General features: G+C 39.7%; 1 protein-coding gene across 5 annotated transcripts in view; it reads right to left on the reverse strand.

Moving 5' to 3' along the window:
- Positions 1–12839: 12839 nt before the first annotated feature.
- Positions 12840–19399, reverse strand: part of DTX2 (deltex E3 ubiquitin ligase 2) — a 53727-nt gene continuing 47167 nt past the window's right edge. For all 5 annotated transcript variants that reach the window (XM_072136339.1, XM_072136337.1, XM_072136341.1 and 2 more), the window contains 2 exons: positions 14169–14258; positions 12840–13746 (listed from right to left, as the gene is read on the reverse strand). In XM_072136339.1, the coding sequence (XP_071992440.1) occupies positions 13522–13746; positions 14169–14258 (315 nt within the window). In that variant the 3' untranslated portion in view covers positions 12840–13521. The remainder of the gene's footprint in view (positions 13747–14168; positions 14259–19399) is intronic.

Consider the following 19399-nt stretch of genomic DNA (forward strand, 5'->3'; position numbering starts at 1 on the left):
CCCGAGGTGCACCCATGTGAGAGGTGGGAGCTTGCAACCTGGTCCCGGTCAGCAAATACAAAGAGGCATTCGGCTGACAGTCATTGTCTTGTGGAGAAGGAACCACCACTTAGTGATTAACATTGGAGGACGGAGTAACCCATTATCCCGCTGTCTCAGGTCACGTGAGTGCATAACTTGTATAAGAAGGTCTCTCGATACCAGGCAGGTCCCCGCCGGGGGTGCCGGGGGTAGTTACCTACGGCTGTGGCTTAGAGGGCTGGTGCCCTTGGAGACACGGTAGTGGGACGCTGACGGCTACCGGCGGTGGGGTTCAAGCTGGGCGTAATCGAAAACGAGATCTTGGTAACCGTTGTTGGACATACACGTTGACTGACACAATCTATGAGGCAGCTGAACGGAACTATTGGGCCATCTGCTTGTTGAACAGTGCGTGCATTCACCTAGACTGCAAAAAACTGTAGTAAGGTTAAGCCCCTATGGGGAACAACACTCTTTAAGAACGGTGATTCTTGTTTTGGCTGACTGGGAAAAACAGCGAAATTTTTTTTTTTTTTTCTCTCTCTATCTTCTTAAAGACTTTGTGGGATAGCCGAATTTACGGATATTGTAATTAAAGACTATGCTCTGATAAACCCTATAAGGGAACAGGGTCATGGACATAAATTATCTCATATACGGCCTTTGAAGCACCTTAGGATATTTGTCTCCATTTAAGTTGTAAAAATTTTTTCCGCTTTGTATCACTTTGGGCTGAAAGTTAAGAACGGTTCCCTGGAGGTGTAAAACCTTGCAATAGATTACCTCCTTCTATAAGGCGTGGTAGCATGTAAGGATGGCACCTGGTAATGGTGCAGTAATCGCGGCAATGGGGTATTAAGAATCTTGTGTATAAGATTTGTATAAGTTTGATAATTTTGTGTTAAGACTATAAAGCCGGATTTATTGGAAATTTAATTAGTGTGGGATAGGTGTGGCATGATTACGCGTGGTGCAAATGCCCCAAAAGGGAATAATCCCCAGAAAGAGGGTAACCGCAAATCGGGCTCCTTTATGATTAAAAATGATTCCCCTAGAGGGAAAAGTCTCAAAGGTGAGGCAAAAAGTGATACTAAACTTATGGAGAGATGGTGTGGAGCGAGTCAATCCTCAGTAGAGGGAATGGGGGAGGTGGGTACAGCAGAGGTGGAAACAAATCAGGGACAAGAAAAGGAGAGAGGAAAATTTGTCGTCCTCCGCAGTAGGAAAAATCTTGGCAGCGATTGAAACCTGTAATAAATCTATTGCGGAATTAGTAGGAGAAGTTGGTGGGCTCAAAACGGAGATCACACTCCTTAGAGAAGACATGCATAAAGTAAAAGAACGTTTGAATAAAATGGAAAAGCAGACTCAGGAAATAGAAGTAAAAATGAATAAGATGCAGGCTGAGATTAGGGAATTGCAGCAGGAAAGTAAACAAGCCAAAGATAGAGCGGTAGAAATGGAAAATAGATCAAGAAGAGCAAACATTAAATGTTTGGGCTTTCCAGAAGGTACAGAAGGGAAAGACACGATTGCATTTCTCGAGGATTGGTTTAAAAAATGGTTGGGCGACGAGTTTTTCTCCATTAAACAATTCATTGAGAGAGCCCATAGAATACCTGCGAGACCCCCTCCTCCGGGCAGCTCCCCTAGGCCTCTGTTGATCAAATTTATGTCCTCCAGAGATAGGGATCGGGTAATGCAGGAAAGTAGAAAAGCAACAGAATTAAAGTGGAACAATGGAGAGATTAGATTGTATCCGGATTACGCAGCCCAAACAAGAAAAGAACGGGGTAGCTTCAGGGATTGTAAAAAACAACTGAGAGAGAATGACATTCAATATGCACTTATATTTCCGGCTAAGCTGAGAGTAATTTTCAAAGAAAAAACTCATTTTTTCTATAGCCCGGAAGAGGTACAGAATTGGATAGATATGAATCTCCCACCAGTAAGACAGAAAAAGTAAAGTTAGTTAGGTAACAGAAGGAAGGGGAAATGGTCATGCAAGATTAGGAGTCCAAGCTGCAGGTTTTAGCAGCAAGTGGACTAAATAGGGGGAAGGGGGGGGGGGACAAGTGGGGAAGGGGTCAACAGGGTGGGGGGGGATGGGCGGGGATAGGGGATTGGAGGGGTGGGGAGGTAGGCCACAATTGGGAGGGATGGGTAGGACACGAATAGGAACCTTGTGGATGTGTTTTTTTTTTTTTTCCCCTTCTCTCTCTCTCTTCTCCCTCTCTCCCTCTCGTCCCTTCCCCATATTTAAAGGAAACAAATGATTAAAATTGTTTCGTGGAATGTAAGGGGACTGAGAGAGAGAGTTAAAAGAATGGCAATATTCAGAGCTCTTGCCTGCTATAATGCTGATGTTTTATGTCTTCAAGAGACCCATATTCGGACGGAAGAGGTGAATTGGATCAATAAACGATGGATAGGGGAAATTTTCTCCGCTGGGTACTCGATTTACTCTAGGGGAGTCTGTATACTGATAAGGAACACCACTAAATTTGTTTGTCAGGGGAAATGGATTGATAAAGAAGGGAGGTATGTGCTTCTACATTGTATAATTCAGGAGTTGGAGAGTCTTATTGCATCTATTTATATTCCTCCACCATTTGAATATGGAGTTTGTAAAAAGTTACAAGAGATAGTCCAAGATAACAACTTGTGGGACCTACCCTTTTTATTCATAGGGGATTATAACGGGGTTCTAGACCCCGGGAAAGATCGGTTAAATCCAAACTCGCAAAAACAGGGAAATATGGGTGGCTCTAAACTCAATATATGGTGTGAGGAATTGGGGTGGATGGATCTTTGGAGACTGAAATACCCAGAAAAAATGGTTTTCTCCTGCTACTCCAAATCTTGGGGCAGTTTTTCTAGAATCGATTTGGCGCTGGGTAATGAAAGGATGTATCAAAATATACAGGATGTTAATTATGGTGTAAGGGGCTTTTCAGATCATTCCCCGTTGATTGTTAAACTGAAAGTAGCGAATACAGGGAGCCAGTGCAGATGGAAGATAAACAGTTTCTGGGTGAACAAGGTTGGATTACAGGGAAATATAGAACCAGAACTAATAGAAATCTTTAAAGAATCCCAGGGGGCTAAAGGGCAGTTGGAGCAATGGGAAAAAATGAAAAAAGCTCTGAAAAAAATATATATAAGAGAAGTGTCAGCCTGTAAACTCAAGTTCCGTCAAAAGGAGGAAAGATTAAAGAAAGAAGTGGAAAAGACCGAGAAGGGATATTTAAATACAACTTCAATAGAGAAAAAGGTACTATGGGAGAATGCCATTGAGGAGTATGAGAAGCATATTGAACAAAAGGTTTACAGTTCCTCACTTATTTGTAAAAGTATGTGGTTTATGGAGGGGGGAAAAACCCAGTAAACTTCTTGCAAAATTAGTAAAAGAAAAAGGGGCCTCCCAATTGATAACAGCTATTAAGAATAAACGTGGGCTTATGTTAAATAAGGAAACAGATCTTGGATTTCTTTCAGGAGTATTTCAGGGACATATATACTTCAGAATGGAAGGGGACAGGGGAGATGTTATATGAATTTTTCGAAGGGGTGGAAGTAGAAGTATTAAAAGAAGATAGTAGGAAACTACTGGATTCACCGCTGTCAATAGAAGAGATTATGGAAGCTATTAAGGGACTCCCAGGGAATAAAGCTCCCGGCCCAGATGGGCTACCTGGGGAGGTATATCAGAGATATGCAGAGATTTTAGCGGGGGAACTGTTGGAGGTATATGAACAGGCCTTCACTAAGGGAGAGCTACCCCCATCAATGTATGAGGCAGATATCATCTTAATCCCAAAACCAGACAAGGACAGAACCGATCCAGACGCATATAGACCTATCTCACTTTTGAATGTTGATGTAAAAGTCTTAGCACAAATTTTGGCTAAGAGGCTAATTAAAGTCATAAAGGAGATTGTCTCGGAAGACCAATGTGGCTTTATGGCGGGTAGAACAACTACGAGCAATCTTAGGAGGTTGTTTCTATGCATTAACGATTCGGAAGTGTTGGGGGACGGGGGGGCGATTCTCTCCCTTGATGCAACCAAGGCGTTTGATCGAGTAGAATGGGACTTTTTGTGGGTGGTAATGGAAAAAATGGGATTTGGTAGACCATTCATTAGATGGATACAATTACTATATAAACATCCAGTCGCCGCGGTTTGCATTGGGGGACGGAGGTCGCCTCCCTTTCCCTTAGCCAGAGGGACAAGGCAAGGCTGTCCTTTGTCTCCTTTCATTTTTTCTTTAGTGATAGAGGTAGTTGCAGTCATGATTCGTAAGGAGGGAGAGATTAGAGGAATTAGTTTTGGGGAAAGTGAACTAAAAACGTCTCTATACGCAGACGATATGGTAATCTTTCTGGGGAAACCGACAGAGGACATAAGTAAGGTGAAGAATATCTTATATAAGTTTGGGGAAATGTCAGGCCTGAGTATAAATTGGGTAAAATCAAAGCTAATGCCCCTCGGGAAAGAAGTAATTGTATCTGACTTGCCAGTGGAAATTATCTCTGGGCAGAAAACTTTTAGATATCTGGGGATAATAATCTCTAAGTCTCTGGACAGGTTTATAGAACTAAATGTTATGCCCCTACTTAAAAAATGGAGAGATAAGGTTAAGATATGGACGAAAGTAAAACTATCTTATGCAGCGAGACTTACCCTGATAAAGATGGTATTTCTGCCACAAGCGTTGTACATTTTTAGAAATTCACCTGTAAAAATTCCTGGGAGAATCTTTGACATAATGGACAAGATCTGTGTGAATTTCTTTTGGGCAGGTAAAAAAGCGCGAATAGGTAAAAAATACTTGAAGTGCCCAAGGGAGAAAGGAGGACTTGCTCTGCCAGATTGGAATTTGTATTTTTTGGCCGCGCAGGCAGCAGCCATTTTGAATGATACTCCAGCGGACCTGACACGGGGGGATTACAAGTCAGTTTAACTTTCAAGATCGTGAATTAAAAATAGAGGAGATAATGGAAACATACCCCACATTGGAGATAAAGAAGGTTAAGTTGATAGACACCTCATTTGACAGTTGGGAAAAGATTAAAAAAAAAATCCTGGGTAATAACGACTGGCTGGTGTATACTCCTATTTGGGATAATTTAACAGTGAAAGGGGAAAAATTAAGGGACTATAAGGGTTGGATTAATAAAGGTATAAGGTATATGGGTCAATTAATAGAGAATGGAAGATTAAAAACGTTTGAAGTATTAAAAAAGGAGTTTAAGTTAGAGGATAATGATATGTTTAGGTACATTAGGTTATGGTGGTATTTTCAAAAATTAAAACACAAGTGCACTATATCGTGTTCAGGGATGTTTAATGAAATGGGGAGGAAAAAAAAACTAGCCTTTATTTATAATCTATTAAATCAGGGAAACACGCAAAAGATAAAGTTTAAGTGTATACAGGGATGGGAGCAGGACCTGGGAACTCATGTAGAGGGTGAAGATATATGGGAATATATTCTAGGGAATTTTACACAGGTATCTAATAATGGTTCACATAGAATTTCGCAATTTTTCATCACAAACAGATTGCACAGAACCCAAAAATGGTTAAATAAGGTGGGATACAGGCTAGATGATAAATGTTTGAAGTGTGGGAAAGCAGGAGCAGACTGGGTGCATCTCTTCTGGAGATGCCCGAAACTTCACCGATACTGGGTGGGAGTTTTTTCAAAAGTGAGTAGGGTAGTAGGGATAGAGATACAATTAGATGCTTGGGTAGGAATATTGGGTTATATAAAAAAAATATAAGATACCAAATAAGGAAAAAAAGTTGTTATCCCAAATATTATTCCAGGCAAGGAAAATGATTCTTAAGCTATGGATTTCCGAAACAGCTCCAACTGTCATTATGTGGGAAAGAGAGGTAAATAGAGTATTAGATATAGAATTGGGATGGGCAAGAGCAAAGGGTAAGTTAGAAAAGCATGAAAATAAATGGATAAATGGGGGAGATGGAGGAAGTTGTAGTGGGGGGGGGGAGCTGGAGAGAGAGGGGAGGGGGATAACTCCTTTTTTTTTTTTGGTAAAGAGGAGGGGGGAGGGAGTGGGAAGGGAGGGGGAGGGGATAGTGGGGGAGGGAGAAGAGGGGAAGAGGAGAGGGGAAGGGAGAAAAGGGAAAAAAAAAAAGAAAGAAAGGAAAAAAAAAAAAAAAAGAAAAAAGGAAAGGGAAACAAGGGGAAGGGGGGGGGGGAGACGGGGAAAAGAGTGGTAGAGTAAATTATGCTATAGTTACAGGTGTATTTAGATAATGTGTGTGATGGTAAGGTTATAGTATACACTGGGAATGTCTAAACTTTCTTAATATAATATATTTTAAATTATGTACTTCATGTTTAAAGGCATGTGTAATTTTGACTAAGGTATATGGGCACTGCTCTATGAGATGTATTCTAATGATTTCGACCAATTTAGAGAATGCCCGTAAAAGTTTACTGATTGATTTTTTTTTAATTAGTATCGCACTAGGCACATGTCACTTTGATATAGGTATCTGTTTATTCTCTTCAACTTGGATGGTAGCATATTTAGGGTTAGTAAATGTACCTTGTAATTAGAGATTGGCAATATTTTATGGATTGTAATATGTATACGCAAGACAATTTAAACATTGCTGAGGATGTGGAACAAAAATGTATTTTAAGGTTTAAGGATTGAATATATGGTAAAGGGATGAGATGTAATGTATTGTATTGTCTTGTACACAGAATTGATAAATAAATTTTAATTTTTCCACTCAAAAAAAAAAAAAAAAAAATACTGCACTGAAGTTTGGTAAGCGCAGAAATGTTGATGCACAACCTTGGCTTATCTGGACAGGTGTCATATTAATAACAGTATCTTTGCATGTTCCATTTTTGTAGGACACACTGCATTTTTTTTTGTATGATCCTCTTTTTTCCACGGGAGGAGGGGGAAATCTTTGGCGGGAGAAAAAGGGCAAAATTCTTCTGGCCTCATTACCATGGGATGTAATTGCACCCTCTTGGAACAATAATTGCTTTGTTACTTGTTCTTGGTATTTCAGGAAGGTTACTTGTTGCCCAGTCTTGCGGTAAGTGATAAATGTATTATACAATGCAGTTTGCACCAAGTGTGCTGAAACCTTTTTATATCAAGTGTAGAACTTCCATATCACATTATATGGCTGTAGCATTTTATCAGCCAGATAAACCCTTCCCATATGTTGACTGTACTCCCGAATACAAACAGGCCTGAGGACTTTGGCATTGGTTTCTCTAACAGACAGGGGTGCTGTAATCTGCATGAATGGATGGGAAGACAAACATCTCTATTTTCCTTATATTTTGTCAGCAATATGGACTTGCTTTCACCCCATCTCAATTTAAAGTCCACCCGATTATTTGGAAGGCCTCTTTGATTCATCTTTATTGTTCCACGGGCCACCGTTTCTTTTTAAAAGAGGAACACTTGTAAAGAAGTTATGTGTTAGGCCTCATGCACACAATCGTATGTAAACGGCCGTGTATACGCGTAGCATATGGCCCCATTCTTTTTAATGGGCAAAACAGCCATCCACTTCACAGTCTAGGACTGTAGCCACTTGTGCAATACAAGATACGATGGGTATGTTCGGAGTTAGTTTTCTACCATATGACTCTTTTTTTTATCATGGCATAACACTAGCACTTTATTTCTTTGTTCCGTGAATGTATTTGCATCGTGCATTGGTATTTTTACAAATTGAGAATTGACATGAACCTGGTAACTCTTTTGTTGTGTGTTTATATATAATGTTATTTTACCATCAAATAAGTTATTTGCACTTGGTGGTGGTACATCAAATGATCCCTCCCTGGATTAGTCATGTATTATATTTATTCTCGGTTTGTGTTTTTTAATGAATTAAATAAAAAATGTACAATTTTCTTACATTTTCTATTCACTGCCTGACAAACTTTTGTCTCCCTCTAAGTCTCCCTCTGAAATACAAATGACTCGAATGTTACATTTTGTGTGGGGTGTAAGCCATTTATTTCTGATTTAAAGAGAGTCAAAGTTGGTCTAATTCAAAATGTTGTCTCATCATTACAGCCCTGTACATCGGCAGGTCATAAAAAGTATCACTGGACCGATATGACTGGATGATGGAATTTTTAATTCAGTCCCACATTAAGGAGGAACCCCCCGGGTTTTTGCAATTCTGTGGGATGCCAATGCACGACTCACTACCAGTGAGTTGTCTTGACCTTTTAGATCATGTTTTTTTCAAGTCCAAGTGTGGTGACACCAACCAGAAAGTAAATTGGTTGTATAAAGTCAAGGAGGCGGAGACTTTAACACTGATTTAAGCTCTCCCCGCCTCAGATCGCCCTCTTCACTGTAACTGATGATCGTGCACCCAGAGGTATCACTAGCCAGATCCCCTTAAGTCTGTGCATGATGTCAACCACAGGGAGGCTTCCAGATGTGAGGAGAGCTTGACTTCAGTGTTAAACTCTCCACCTCCTTGACTTTATACAACCAATTCTTAATTCACTTTAAAATGTATTTTCTGGATGATGGAACCACGCTCGGCCATGAAAGAAACATGATCTGGAATGTGTAAAGCTGCTAGAAAATATAATGGCAATAGCTTATTAGGCCAATTTCTGATGACAGGTTCCCTTCAAATCTACAAAATTTAATTTGAGGAAAAAAAGAATCAAGATCCTTATACCTAAGTGTATTAATATTTATTCCTGGGGTGGAACTGACTTCTGGAATTTGGGGAAAAAACTTATTTGGGGGCTCCTAACTGGGCTCACTTGACTGCTCTTTACTCTGCATACTACCAGTTTGTGGAGTTTATCAAAGTCACTAGAGAATGATATCAGAAAGCGCTCTTCATTCTCACTTGCAGCGTCTGAACACAGGTAGGCATAGGCCTCCTCAGCAGAATACACCCATTTAGCCATGTTAAAAATTGAAACAATTTTACTAAAGCTGAAAAAGTGTAGGTGTATGTACAAAACTAATGTACCCCGCCGGTACTAAACTTATGTAAAAAATATAGTTTGTAATTTCATAGTTGCTATATACACTCACTGGCCACTTTATTAGGTACACCATGCTAGTAACGGGTTGGACCCCCTTTTGCCTTCAGAACTGCCTCAATTCTTCGTGGCATAGATTCAACAGGGTGCTGGAAGCATTCCTCAGAGATTTTGGTCCATATTGACATGATGGCATCACACAGTTGCCGCAGATTTGTCGGCTGCACATCCATAATGCGAATCTCCCGTTCCACCACATCCCAAAGATGCTCTATTGGATTGAGATCTGGTGACTGTGGAGGCCATTTGAGTACAGTGATCTCATTGTCATGTTCAAGAAACAAGTCTGAGATGATTCCAGCTTTATGACATGGCGCATTATCCTGCTGAAAGTAGCCATCAGATGTTGGGTACATTGTGGTCATAAAGGGATGGACATGGTCAGCAACAATACTCAGGTAGGCTGTGGCGTTGCAATGATGCTCAATTGGTACCAAGGGGCCCAAAGAGTGCCAAGAAAATATTCCCCACACCATGACACCACCACCACCAGCCTGAACCGTTGATACAAGGCAGGATGGATCCATGCTTTCATGTTGTTGACGCCAAATTCTGACCCTACCATCCGAATGTCGCAGCAGAAATAGAGACTCATCAGACCAGGCAACGTTTTTCCAATCTTCTACTGTCCAATTTCGATGAGCTTGTGCAAATTGTAGCCTGTTTCCTGTTCTTAGCTGAAAGGAGTGGCACGCGGTGTGGTCTTCTGCTGCTGTAGCCCATCTGCCTCAAAGTTCGACGTACTGTGCGTTCAGAGATGCTATTCTGCCTACCTTGGTTGTAACGGATGGCGGTTTGAGTCACTGTTGCCTATCTATCAGCTCGAACCAGTCTGCTCATTCTCCTCTGACCTCTGGCATCAACAAGGCATTTCCGCCCACAGAACTGCCGCTCACTGGATGTTTTTTCTTTTTCGGACCATTCTCTGTAAACCCTAGAGATGGTTGTGAGTGAAAATCCCAGTAGATCAGCAGTTTCTGAAATACTCAGACCAGCCCTTCTGGCACCAACAACCATGCCACGTTCAAAGGCACTCAAATCACCTTTCTTCCCCATACCGATGCTCGGTTTGAACTGCAGGAGATTGTCTTGACCATGTCTACATGCCTAAATGCACTGAGTTGCCGCCATGTGATTGGCTGATTAGAAATTAAGTGTTAACGAGCAGTTGGACAGGTGTACCTAATAAAGTGGCGGGTGAGTGTATATTTTTTTTTTTAGTATTTTAACCCCTTCACGCTCCGGAGCGCAGTGACTTAGCACTCAGTGGCGGATATATCCGCCACGGCGCTTATGCCGGCTCGGCTCTGGATCAGAGCCGAACCGGCATCGGGAAACACGGGGTGCCGGCTGTAACTAATAGCCGGCACCCCAGTGTAACACCCGCGATCGGAGTTGTCTCCGATCGCGGGTGCTTAACCCGTTAAATGCCGCGGTCAGCGCGACCGCGGCATCTAACATGCATCTGGGGGATCTTTCCCCCACGATTGCAGAATATTATCATGAAGAAGCAATCAGATGATTGCTTGTTCATGTCCCATGGTATAAAAGTGAAAAAGTTAAACATATAAAGAGACATATAACTCAAAAAAAAGTCTAAATCATAACACAAACCCCACATATATAGTATCACCGCGTCCGTAACAACCCGTAGAATAAAAGTAAATCATTATTGAACCCGCACAATAAACGCCGTAAAAAAAAACTGTTATAAACCCTCCAAAAATTATGATTTTTACCTTTTCAATCCCACAAAAAATGCTATAAAATGCGATCAAAAAACCATAAGTACTCAGACATGATACTGTTGCAAAGTACTACATGTCCTGCAAAAAACAAGTCATCAACCAGCTCCGTAGCCAAAAAAGTAACAATGTTATGCCACTTGGAAGACGGCAATACATAAATGATAGATTTTTCCCCACATTAGGGTTTTGTTTGACAAATTTAGTAAAACGTAAGAAAATATATTCATGTCTGGTATCCCCGTAATCGTATCGACCCATAGAATAAAGATAACATGATTATTAGTCTATACGGTGAACACCAAAAAAAAAAAGTAAAAAATCCAGTACAGAATTGATGCTTTTCTACTCCTGCCCTCAAAAAAAGTTCCTAAATTTTCAACAATAGGTGATACCAACCCCAAAATGGTAACAATGGAAAAAGCATCTCGTCCCGCAAAAAAAAATGCCGTTACATGGCCCCAATAACGAAAAAGCGAAAATTTTATAGCCTTCAAAAGGGGCCAATGAGGAAACTAAAATCCTGGCAGCTGCAGCGCCCTCCTTCCCTTCTGCACCTCGCTGTGCCCCCATAAAACAAGTCACAGCCACATGTGGGGGGTCTTTGTACTCAGGAGAAATTGCAGAACAAATTGTATGGTGGGATTTCTCTTTTTATATTTTGGAAATGTGTAAATTTTAGTGCTAAATTAACGTATAAGGGAACAATATGACCATTCTAAATTTCACCTCCATTTTGATTCAATTACTATGAAGATCTCAAGGGGTTAACAATCTTCGTAAAAGCTGTTTCTGATAGCTTGAGGGGTGCAGATTTGAAAATGGGTAGATTATATAGGGGGTTTTGATGCTAAATATGTAAAATTTCATTCAAAACTGTATTTATCCCCAAAATAGTCATTTCTGAAAATCCGGAAAAGCGATATTCTATTTGTAAGCCACGTGACATCAAAATAAATTATCCAGACATTTCAGAAATTATGAAAATGTAAAGTAGACAAATGGGTAATGTTATTCAGCAACTTATTTAGGTGGTAAATCTATCTGCCTGAAAACGCAATGATTTAGAATTTCGAAAATGGCAAATTTTTCAAAAAATGTATCATATTTTCTTTTTTTTTGTAAATAAACGCAAAACTTATCAGCCAAAATTTACCACTAAAATGAAGTACAACATGTGGGGAAAAAACTATCTCAGAATCGTTTTGATAAGTAACAGTGTTCAAAAGTTATAACCATATAAAGCGAAGCAAGTCAGAATCCAAAAAATCGGGCTGAGCCTTAAGCTACAAAATGGCTGCGTCCTTAAGGGGTTAAATATTTTTTTTATATTTATGATTAACAAAACATTAACTGAAACGTCAGCACAGGAAAGGATACAAACCCTGATGCAAGGTCTGCTTATGTACATATATAACCCTATATGTATTCAGCAGCCATAATCACCAAACCCAATCAGAGCTCCTAAAGTAATTTTCTCAAGATGAAAAAAATAAAATAAAATAAACAAAAAACTGAAAAAAAAAGACACCTCCATGATTTATCTAATCCTGCATCAGGAACTTAATACTTAGGCTGCATTCACACTACCGCAAGGGGGACGTATATACGGCCGACGTATATACGGCCGATATACGTCCCCCATAGACGGCAATGGGCGCGCGGCGCCCTACGGGAGCGGTACGGTGCCGCACACGTGCAGCACCGTACTGCTCCGTGCGCCATATATCCCTATGGAGAGGGGCGGGGGTGAGCAGCGCTCTCCCCCTCTCCCCACGCGCTGCCGTGTGCCCGTCGTGCTATGGTACGGCGGGCACCGGTCGCGTGAATCCACCCTTAGTGTAATATGAATTGTATTTATTCACGTATTTTATTTCAGTTACATTTGGATTTTTAGTTAGGAACTAGAGAATATCTAAAAAAAAATAGCATCAAATAGGTGGTATTTGTACTTTACTAATTGTGCCAACTAACCCACAATTGTGTATTTTACATAAAATTTTTATTTAGGAATACATAAGTATATATTTTATTGTTAAAAATTGCTGTGGGTAAAGAAACAACTTGCTTCTCATGTGCTGCTGTTAAACAGGTATAATTCACTTTAACAATAAAAGTACATTTTTTTTCTTGATTTAGAGATATTTTATATAAAATTAACTATATAACAGGTTCAGTTCATCGAGTCCAAGAGGATAGCAATTCAATGGCACTCGAGCCAAACAAGTCTTCACTTCACCTGGGGCTCAAGCACCAGCTATTATGTACCCAGCCAAGTACCATGTATAAATGCTAAATTGAAACCCATGCCAATATTGCATTTTGGTTATATCAGGTCTATACTCTGTAAAAAAAAAAAAAGAAGAAAAAATGCATTCTTCCTTTTGTATATGTAATGAAGACTGTATAATGTTACACATATGCAGGAGACATGGTGGACCAATGGTAATGGCCGGACCCTGTCCGGCAGGGTTGGCGCTGTGACTTCACATGCCAGTCTTGTTCAAGCCAAGATTTCCTCAACATTTGTAAACCTATTTTATATATGTATTGCTTTACTAAAAAATATAATGCTAACTTAAATCAAATCTTTAAGGCATCATATATATATGAACTGAATGAACACCTCCCCAGTCTCATGAGAGGGCAGCCAGCCAGCCATTTACATATTTAAGCAATCTTCTGTGACTCCTTGAGCAGCAAGCTCTGCCATGACATTGTCTAGGTAGTTTGGGTCAGGGTAACCGTGTCCTGATATGTTGGAGTTCATTTCTGTCTTGTGATGGATTTCATTCCACACAACAGTGTCGGATTCACCCGTCGTGCTGGAAACGCCAATAGTAAAGATCAGACGCCTGGCCCAGGCTAATTTCAAAAGCTCCAGTACCTACATAAAATACATACACACAAAAAGGTTAAAATGTTCTTCCTCTTTCACAAAGATCATTATATTACTTACAGCTCATTTAAAGCCAACGTGTCTACATGAATACGGATGCAGGGGTTACTGTACCCCTTCTTTTTAGAATAAACACATCCCGTAAGATAAAATGTATTAAAATATAACTAAGCAACATAACTTTTTGGTTTGTAAGATTTATGCATCTGTTAATAAATCCTGCTCTTGTTTGAAGGCTCTAACTTATTTGCTTCTTATCAAACCTGCTAAATCTGCAGGGGGTTGAATACTACTTGTAGGCACTGTATTAGTATTATTGTAATCTAGCAAATTTCTAAAGCTAATCCTTGGTTTACACAGACACTGCAAAAGGTAGAGAACACATAAACTTGGAAATAAAGTCATCTTACCAATCTTCCTTTGGGATTGTCTGGAAGATAACAGTGACGAGGGAAGCCTCTTGCTGTATACTGCTTTCCTGGGTTAGGATGTTCAGGGCCCTTTAAAAGAAACAAAAACATGATCATCAATAGGAGCGTGTATGAGCTATAATGTAGGAAAACAACAACTTGGGAGGTTTATTCAAAGGGGCTCCACTGTATATAGCTACTATACAGCATTACTTATATAACAAGAGAATGCAATGTAAAGCACTTTTGATATAATAATCAACAGGTTGGTTCAGGCAGCAGCTTTTTTTTATTAAACTATTTTTATTCCATTCCCTTATTAGAAAGAAAAAAAAACAAAAAACGACATGGCTGGACCATTATACAAGCTCTAATACCTCTTGTGTTACCCCCCTCATCCTCAGACTGTAAGCTCTTGCGAGCAGGGCCCTCACTTCTATTGTTCCATATGACTGTTTGTACTCTGTAATATCTTATTTTATTTGTATATATGTATTTGTATATATTTGATAAAACATTATGAAGATGAAGAATGTAAAATCCCCTTGTAGAAACCTGCAAGGCAAACTGCACAGGTTATTGTAAGTAGTGTAGACTTGTACAGTGTTAGCCATAAAGAGCAGAAGAGTGAAAAATACGGCGATACTTTTTTGAGGCTGAGTATATTTGATGGTGAGCTTTTTAGAATACTAGTTCTCTTCATCACACATGATGTTATGCATGAAACAGAAAATTCACATTTTATACACACAAGAAATTGATCATCAAAGGACATTAAAGGTTTTTAGTCTGTTTACTACCATCCTCTTGTAAATAAGATGTCTGTGTATTTATCATTCTGTTGTTTTAAAGTTTTTTTTAAAGCCTGCCAAAAGAGCTCTGGTTCTTATCTACTAGTGATCTCCAGGTCAGAGAGCAGGGTCATGAAGCTGGCATGGATCTTAAGACCACTGTGCAAGGTGTTAAATCTCTGGATTCATTTATACTCACATTTTTTTTCTTTCCTTCTGTGTTTTGGAATGTCCCATTAAAACAGTAATACACAAATCTTCCATAGTGTGATCCTCTCTGGAGAAAAGTGCATCTAATGGGAGATCTTTCCCTTTGTTATTAATGTTGGATCTGTGCACGTTCTGATAAAGTCTCCGGCCTGTTAACCCCACATACAGACCTGTGGTGGGACACTGTTCGCACATACTGAGGTACACCACATTGGAAAACCTGCAGGAAAATGTCCCCCTTGATCATATGTACCAGCTGTGATTGTGGTACAGGCACATAGGTTCAAAACGTGTTGGCACATTCACACAGGTGACTGTTTTGCAGGCAGATCAACGTGCCATTTTCTGACAAGGGCTTCAGGGCAATCTGGACAACAAGTTGTTTCAGGTTTGGTGGGACTGGGAATGTTTCTTTTAGTCTTGTATCTTTATGAAGAATTGGTTGGAGTTCCCTGGCAATAGAGACTACTAGGGTTAGTCAGGCCTCCTGTAAGGTCTTCTTATGTGTGAGTAACCTGCCACCGTTGATGGCTAATGCTTTGCTTATTTTGTTGTCACTTTTGGTCAGTAGCCCAACTTGAAAATTCAGATCTCAGCGTCAGGAGGTGTTTTTCCAAGTCTAGAAATCCACAAAGTAAAACCGCCTTTACAGGTATACAAGTCAGCGTCAACACGTTTCTAGCACGGTTACATGCTCTTACTCATGACAGGTCCCTCTTTTCTGAAAAGATAGGGTTATAACGTATAGCCTAACTGTATATAATGGAGTGTCTTGTGTGTTTAGGTGGGAAACTGTCATTTCTCTGGTAGGCTGTTCAGTCTGTTGGTGTGTGGTATATTGTTGTGGTTAAGCGCCTGTCTTTAACATGTATGGTGGAGTCCAGAAAGTGCTTTTCCTTATAGCTTAAAGAGAACCTGCAATTTAAATTAACCCCTAGGCGCACCAGGACGTTATAGTACGTCCCGGTGGCTAGATACTTAGCGCACCAGGACGCACTATAACGTCCTGCTTCTGGCACCGGCTCACGAACGGAGCCGGTACCAGAAGCAGCGGCTGTCAGCTGTCTAGTACAGCTGACAGCCTGCGCTAACACCCGCGATCGGAGCCGACTCCGATCGCGGGTGTTAACCCCTTACACGCCGCGGTCAAGCATGACCGCGGCGTGTAAGGGTCTTCCCCCTATGGATCGGATCCCCCGTGCCGCTTACCGGGGGATCCGATCCTCTCCTGGGCAGCTCCGAGGACTGGCATGTGCCCCGGAGCTGCCCGGTTTCCATGGCAGCCAGAACCCTTCCGGGTCTGGCTGTAAACTGTCTGAGCATGCGCAAGCTTGCTCAGACAGTTTACACTGCTCTACAATAAAATAGTATTGTAGAGCAGTGTATTGAACTTAAACCAGTGATCAGAGTATCACTGGTTTAAGTTCAAGTATGTAGAAGTAAAATTATGCAAAAACACTTAACACTACACATTATAATAAATAAAAAATAAATACATAAAAATATAAGCCCCTAAAATGTCACTTTCCCATAAAAACACTTAATAAAGTATAAAAAACATAAAAACACAAAAAACCCCCGCATGTTTGGTATTGCCGCGTCCGTAACAATCTGCATAATAAAACAGAATTGTTACTGGACCCGCACGGTAAACGCCGGAGGAAAAAAACGCAAAAAACGTTCCGAAAAAAAGATAATTTTTAATTAATACCCTATAAAAAATGCTCTAAAAAGTGATTTAAAAAATTTTATGCACTCTAAAATAAGCCCACTAAAAAGAACAACTGTTCTCGCAAAAAATAAGCCCCTAACCAGATTTGTCAGCCAAAAAATAAAAAAGTTATGCATATGAATAGATGGTGATGCTAAAATGAATAAGATTTTCTCCAAATTAGTTTTTATTCAGTACAATTGAATAAAATACACAAAACCCCCACATATTTGGTATCCCTGCGTCCGTAACAATCTGCATAATAAAACAGAATCGTTATTAGATCCGCAAAGTGAACCCCGTAAAAAACAACCTCAAAAAACTCTCTCTGAAAAAAAGATGATTTTTTATTAATGCCCTTTAAAAATGCTCTAAAAAGTGATTTAAAAAAGTTACGCAATCTAAAATAAGACCACTAAAAAGAACAATCCTTCTCGCAAAAAATAAGCCCTTAAACAGATTTGTGAGGTGAAAAATAAAAAAGTTATGCATATGAAAGACGGTGATGCTAAAATTAACAACAATTTTGCCAAATTACTTTTTATTCAGTAAAAATGGGAAAAAATTAAAAATATATATAAATGAAGTATTTTTGTAATCGTGGCGACCCATAGAATAAAAATAATATACTATTTTTATGGTATGGTTAACGGCCAAAAAAAAACCACATAAAAATGTTCCTAAAAATTGACGATTTTCATTTCCTCCACCAACAAAGCTTTAATTAAATCTCACCAATTAGCTATAGATGCCCCAAAATTATGTACCAGAAAAGTGCATCTCATGTGGCAAAAGAAATAAGCCCCTATAGGTCCTCAATAAAAAAAGAAAAAAATTATAGCCTGTACAATGTGACATAGCAAATCTGATTTGGATGGCGCCTCCTTCCCTTCTATGCCCGGCCGTGTGCCCATACAGCAGGTTACCACCACATATAGGGTATCGGTGTACTCGGGAGAAATTGGGTATCAAACTTTGTGGAGCCTTTTTTCATTTAATCCATTGTAAATGTTTAATTTTCCACCCAAAATGAGTGTATTGTGAAAAAATATTACAATTTTCAGACTGCACCTCCGTTTTGTTTTAACCCCTATAAAACACCTAAAGGGTTAACAAACTTCTTAAAAGTGGTTTTTCATACGTTGAGGGGTGTAGTTTCCACAATGGGGTAATTTATGAGTCTAGCTATTATTTAGGCCTCTCAGTGTCAATTAGAAGTTGAGCAGGTCCATCTAAGTACGGGTTTTGGTGATTTTACAAAAAATGTGAAAAATGATACCTAAATTCTGAGCCTCAGAACATTCTAGTAAAATATGTGGAATCTTAAAAAAACCATGCCAACATAAAGCAGACATTTGGGAAATGTAAGTTATGAATTTATTTGGGTGCTATGACTATCTGCATCAAAAGTAGAGAATTTAGAACGTTGAAAATATAGAATTTTTCCAATTTTTTGCCAAATTTTGTTTTTTTTCATAACTAAACGCAAAAGATTTCATCCAAATTTTTAAACTAATTTGAAGTACAATGTGTCACGAGAAAACAATCTCAAAATCCCCTGGATATCTCATAGCGTTCCCACGCTATAACCACTTATAGTGACACAGGGCAGATTTGAAAAATGGGTCCGCGTCCTTTAGGCCAAAAGATGCTGTGTCCCGTAGGGGTTAACCCACCCAAAATAAATACTACATTAAAATCTATGATTAAAAAGCACTTCCCTTATATGGTTCATTTCCATGGCTGCAATGTTAAAAAATAAAAAACAAAAAAACAGTTTGTTAACTTATATGCCTAGTCCAACAATAGTAATGGAGTCTGGTATATGCAGTGTTCACTGTCCTGCTTGCCTAGTCCTGATTGACAGGACACTGCTAGGACATGCTCCTGTGTGGAACATTGAAAGAGGAGCTCTGTTACATCATTGGCCACTTCATGTCATGTGACCAGAGTGATGTCCTAAGGTCCTGTTACATTTTCAATATCTATTGCAGGTATGTATCTGATCACATAAAATCACGACATGCTTCCATGAAGGATGGGGATGAGTAGAAGTCAACGGAGCCATGATTTTCCTGCAGTTCCTCCAATGTGATATACATTGTTATGTAAACTGTGTACCACCACAGGCCTTTATGTAGGGTAAACTCCATCAGTGCTTGAAATCGCACCATTCAGACATTAAAGGACACCTGTCATTAGGTCTCTGTCACTATTTCTGTCACCTCTACCTGTTGGAGCAGCTCACAAGGATCCCATCACAGTCTTTATCTAGTTATTTCATACATTAATCATAATAAAATCATATTTTCTTTTTATGTAAATGAGGCTGGTCAGAGGCAGTGATGTTACTCCTCCCCTCTCCTCATGTCTGTGTGTAATGTATAGTAAAGCATAGTTAGTGTGTGTGCTGCATCTGCTGACATGCTGCATCCTCCTAATACACAGACATCAGCTACACAAGTACCTGACATGTTCTGCTATAACATGGCTGCATCCTGGAGCTGTTGTATCTCACA

The sequence above is a fragment of the Engystomops pustulosus genome, chromosome 2 (assembly GCF_040894005.1).
Source record: "Engystomops pustulosus chromosome 2, aEngPut4.maternal, whole genome shotgun sequence".
NCBI lineage: Eukaryota > Metazoa > Chordata > Amphibia > Anura > Leptodactylidae > Engystomops > Engystomops pustulosus.